The following is a 5,571-nucleotide window of genomic DNA, read 5'->3' on the forward strand; positions in this document are numbered from 1 at the left end:
GCTACCGGTCACTCTGCTGCCTGAATGAGCCAGGATCAGCTCTGGGGTTTAGGATTTAATTAAATGCCAGTCTCGGGGAAGTTGCAGCCAGATGAGAGCCCATGACAGAGGCATGGTCGCTCCTCGGGGTGGCCCCACAGGCCAGCGGCCGTCTTTGTGCTGGGACTCTGGGGCTACCGCATCGTGCACCCACTCAGCCGCACAGAGGAGCGGTGACACTCGTGGCGAGGGGTGCTCCCGGCGCTGCTGGGAATCTCCGCTCTGGGCGAGACCAGCCTCTGACTGCTGCCTTAAACGGTGCTACACAAACCTGAACCCTCCCGGGTAGATGCTGACAAGCCCCGCAGGCACCATCGCTGTCCAGTCCGGTACAGGCACCCTGAGCCAGAAGAGCTTGTTGGGCACAGTGATCATCCCAGGCAGTGTCACTGCTGGAAAATACTTTCAGGCTTCCGTAGGTAAATCATTCATGGGGCCAAGTGACACCTTTTCAAATTGCAGCATAACTCTGTCAATACTGATTTGCTCCGTTAACTGCTCTCCCCTGATCAACGTAATAAATATTAACTGAGTCGATTTTTAACATGACATTCTCCTTTCTTCAGGTAGATGACCACTGAGAATTGAAAGTCTGGCCTTCTTGTCACTCCCCCTCCTTCCCAGTGATCCTCTTTATTGCAAATTAGTAGGGAGGGGGCATAATTTTCTTCTGGCTAGAAGAAATTGTGATTTGTTGCTCAATTAATTTGGTCCCATGAATCAAACCTGTTTCTAGGAGGGGCTGTGGCCTTTCCTCTTCCCCAAAGGGTTAACAGACCTCGCTGTCCTGTAAAGGAGCAGCTTTTGAGAGAGACTAAATGCGGGAAATAAGTAACCAGTTATAACCTCATGCACGTCTACCTGTGGAGATCGCTAGAGGGAGGCCTGTGGCTGTGTCTTCTGGACACAGGAGCGTCGAACTGAAAAAACAGCAGACTACTGATCTGCCCTTTGGAAAAGCAGCAAAGCCTTTCAGCCGTGTTTACATACAGCGTGGCTCTGGGAAGCCTGGACTGACTCCCTGACAGTGGCTTGGAGCTGTACGGGAACCTGGTAAAGCAGTTCTGCACGTGTCCATTTGCCGTGGGTGACTGGACAGGGCATGTGAGTTCCTGATAGCCAGCAACCTTCCTGGGAACAAATTCAGGATGTGTTCAACAGAGCTATGCAGATACAAACCCACCTAAGCGAGGGAACAGCTGTCTAGTTATCTGTCAGAAACTTACCTCAGTAGCAAAGACTCTTAGGTCACTCCTGTTCTCACAGTGATTCCCTCTCCTGTCCCTGTCTGGAGTTTCTCACGAGCATCCGCACGGTTCCTCCTAGCCCCGTTCTCCTTCACGCCTTTCAGCGCTGGCCCAGCTCACTACAAACGTATCACTAGCCACTCGGTAGCCAACAAATCATTTTTTAATAGAATACAGTGAGCAGGTGCTTCATCAACCTGCACAGCAGCCGTTGCTTGAAGAGGTCGGTCCCTCCGCGCGAGCCACAGCGGCCCTTGGCAGCAGCACTGCAGTTACCCGCTTTTGGCTGTATTCTGTTCTTGGACGTGAATCTGTAAATAAATTCTAGCAGAGTGAGCAAAACAAGTACTCAACAGAGGAATGTTTGAATTACTATTCTGGGTATGTCCTCTTTAAAGCCGGACATCCATCTTCTCTCCGTGTAATCTTAGCACCGTGTTAGATTATTTTGTAAATGTTAATCGAAGTATGTTTTTTAAAAAACACTGCGAGGCCTCCCAAAATGCGTGGTCTTTGCACTCAGTAAGAGTTAGCGCTGTTAGTGCTGTGGGCCTCTGCGCAGCTGAAGCCTGTGTCCTGATGGGGGTGGATCAGTTCTTCATGTAAAAGAACAGTGAAGATGCACCAGATCCCAGGAATCGGGCAGTTCCCAGGGCTCCTGTCCCTGTCAGCCTCCTGGCAGTGGCAGGTCACCTAGAGAGTCACAGAATGGTTTGGGTTGGAAGGGACTTTAAAGACCATCCAGTTCCAACCCCCCTGCCATGGGCAGGGACACCTTCCACTAGACCAGGTTGCTCAAAGCATCATCCAGCCTGGCCTTGGACACTTCCAGGGATGGGGTGGATAGTAACTGCCAACTCCTGCTGCACAGCAGGAGCTAGCAGCAGCCGAGGCAGCGTGTAGCGCCTTGCGGTGGAGCTGCTCAACAGGGGGAGCAGAAAGCTGGCAGTTCCAAGGCTCGCTCACACGTTTTCACCATCCTCCTCCTCCTCCTCAGCATCCTGAGAGCCTTTGTCCTCCGAGGGCAGGAGAGGCTGGTGCTGACAGGACTGATGCCTGTCTGCGCTCCTCCACGAGACGTGCAGGTCTGCCCTGCCTTGCTGCAGGAAGAGGGGCAGGAGGTCGGGGGCAAAGGGCATGTCCCTGAAGGCGTGCAGGAGGAAGATGCCCGACACAATGGTGAGGAAGCCGCTGATGGTGCCGATGATGTTGTCCAGCCCCATGTGTTGCCACTCCTTGAAGAGGATGGCAGAGCACATCATGACTGCTGTGGTGAACAGCACGTAGTAAATGGGTGTGACCACAGACGTGTTGAAGATGTCCAAGGCTTTGTTCAGATAGTTGATCTGGATGCTGATGCAGATCACCAGGCACACCAGGAGCACCCAGCCCAGTGGTTCTTTTAGGACCGGCTTCCCAGAAAACAGTTCTTTCAGGGCAATCCCCAAGCCTTTGACACAGGACACGGAAAGCGAGCCGATGGCGGAGCAGACCAAAACATAAACCAGGACGTTGCTCTGTCCATAACGGGGTCCGGCCACAAAGATAAGCAGAAGGGAGCTCACCAGGACACATGCAGCAAATACAATGAATCCTTGGGGAAAGAAGAATTAGAGCTCTATCAGAACAGCAGTACCAGTGCCAGATGTAACTGAACAGCGAGTAGAGATGGAGGATGGGTGGGTAACTGCCCCATCACTCTGTCTTTTTAGCCTCCACCTGTAGGGACCAGGGTTGGGAAGCAGAGTTGGTCTCCAGCCTGAGCAAAGCTGCAAAAACCACAGCAGCTCTTCATGGTGCTGATCGCAGCCCCCCAAATCAGCCTGTCAGGGGCTACAGCCCCCCGTGCTGGAAGAGGTGGGGGCACTGCCAGGCTCTACGGCACTAGCAGTGGTGGGGGGCTTGTTGGCTAGGAAAACAAGGGGGCACGGCTCTGCAGGAGGGTGGCAGAAGGCTTGGGAAGCCCTGACCGAACTCTGCGGGCTGCGGTGGGATAGAAGGAAGTGCCACATCACAGGAGTGTGAGGCCCTCATGAGCGGCAGCATCTACCCGTTACCCTGCTCTTCTCCTTGTGCTTCCTTTCTCCATCTCCTCTTTCTCCACCTCCTCTGGCCATTCATGCTATTACTCAGATCATATCCTTGCAACTCGATTTACCCTCTAACACATATCAGGACAACTTGATTGTGGGCATAACTTCTTGAATCGCTCCGATTCCTCCCGAAGTTCCTCCTCTGTCTTCCCGCAGCCATACCACCGCCACCCTCGTGCACAGGAATTCCCTCTCCTACACTGGCATTGGCACAGGCCGACCCCTCCTGCTGACAGCTGCAGCTCATTCCCATGCTCTTCGCTTTTTGCATCCACACCTCAGAGTGCCAAAAAACCACACTTGGTAACTGTTAACTACCCAGGTTCTCATCTGACATGTCCCTTTACATTTTGAGCTAGTTAATAAGGTGTAAATCCTCTGAGCACATGCACTAAACGCTCTCTGACTGTGACTGATCTTTCACATTGAAAGCATGGAGACCCCAGCCTGTTCCCACCACTACAAGATGTCCTGGACACAGGGGATGTTTCCTCCATTGGTACAAAGAACAAGAAACAGCTCAGTCAACCTTTAGTTCAGTCCTTCCCAACCTAGCCAAGTCGTGTGCTACCTTCTACTGTCATTTCCAAGCCCGAAGCCAACAGGACTCCTGTTGAAGTACCTGGATCTTTCAGCTTCTCTGCCATTGACTCCAGGCTGGAAACCTCTTCTTCCTGTGGAGCATGGATCACCATCACCGTGGAGCCCAGGATACTCAGGATGCAGCCAATCTTTCCTTGAACATTCAGCTGCTCATTCAGGAAGGTGGAAGACAGCACTGCACTGAAAAATAGTAGAAAATCCAAACCCAATTAGGCCAAGGGATGGAGGATGAGGGAAGACAGAGGAAAGCAGAGCAACCGCTTTTGCACAAAGGGGTGGTAGGGGAGGTAAGGGTGTTTCTGGGGCTGCTTACCTAACAAGGACACTTAGAGCACCCAGTGGAGTTACCAGCGTTGCAGGGGCAAAGGCATAGGCAGCAAAATTTGCTGCTTCTCCAACTCCCACTGCAAGAAAAACTCTGTCAGGTGAGCATCAAAGTAGGACCAATTCAGCACAAAACAAGCTTGAGTGCGGTCAGAAGAGAGCATGTTTCCACCTGAGCACCCCATGTTTCTCTGAGACCTGTCACGCAACCTGGAAAGACCAGCAAGAACAAGCAGAAGCCTGATACAGGCTCTCTTGGGAAGACAAGGCTCGTGGTTGGTGATCCTTAGTCACACGTGGCTGAGCAGTAACCATAGGAAAATATTCCCATAATGTTCTCAAAGCTGAAAGGAGTTCTGACCTGGTTTGTATTTTTTAGTTATGTTCTTCTCCTGGAACAGCATTTACAGCTTCTTAAAGGGTAAATGAAGTAAAATTGGTTATTAATGTTGAAAAGTGTAAAACAGAGCTGCCAAAATCGCTGCAGCACTAAACGCACGGTGCTGGATGTGCTGTTACAACATCACCTGGGCAGGCCGTTTCAGAAGCGCTTAGCCCAACCCAGCAGACCAGCTCCTCAACTCCTATTTAGCAGGGAAACCTGCTAACGCACGAGACACTTAAATATTTGAGAGTTCCAATTAGATCAACAACACCCTCAGACACTCAGGTAATAAGCAAGCAGCCAAACGCCGATAGCAGGTGGAAGCAATGACAAACACGCTCACGCGCGTCTCGCCACAGTTCCAGATCAGGTACTTACTGCAGAGGAGCCCTGCCCACCACAGCCATTCCTGCAGGTACGCGTGACCTCCTTGCCCTAAGGAAGGAAGGAAGAGCGACAGGAAACCTCAGGTGGAGCTACAGAAAAGACTCACCCTCCTGACAGAACTGCCCGGGAGAAGTGAGCGGGAGCAGCCTGATCTCTACGCCTTGGGTCCGCCTGCCTTGTCACACTTTGGCCTGACCCAGCCATGGGCGAGCACTGATCGTTTTACCCTAAAAGCCAAGATTTTATCCCCTGCTTCTCCTGCGTTTGAAACCAGTTTCAAACCGGGTGAGCGGTTACAGAACACGCTTCTGCTGGCTGCGGGCGATGGCTGGCTACCCCTGCGGAAGGAGGCTATTTCAGCCCAAAGAGCCCCAAAGCACGGAGGGGACAAGGCCCTGGGCTGACGCTGCCTGAAGTGGCCGGGGAATGCTCCTCCGGGGGTGTCAGCCCGGGGGTCGCTCGCAGGGGAGGCACCAGCGCGTTCTGCTCCCCC

At 52.5% G+C, this 5,571-nt stretch overlaps 1 protein-coding gene across 1 annotated transcript; it reads right to left on the reverse strand.

Moving 5' to 3' along the window:
- Positions 1-2,248: 2,248 nt before the first annotated feature.
- LOC104503599 (magnesium transporter NIPA2-like) lies at positions 2,249-5,126 on the reverse strand (the record flags this gene model as incomplete). The annotated part of the gene is made up of 4 exons (XM_010157653.1): positions 2,249-2,880; positions 4,002-4,162; positions 4,296-4,386; positions 5,070-5,126. Coding segments are annotated over 4 exons (941 nt in total), but the record flags the coding sequence as incomplete, so codon positions are not given.
- Positions 5,127-5,571: the final 445 nt, after the last annotated feature.

Source organism: Eurypyga helias, unplaced genomic scaffold, assembly GCF_000690775.1.
Source record: "Eurypyga helias isolate BGI_N326 unplaced genomic scaffold, ASM69077v1 scaffold33108, whole genome shotgun sequence".
NCBI lineage: Eukaryota > Metazoa > Chordata > Aves > Eurypygiformes > Eurypygidae > Eurypyga > Eurypyga helias.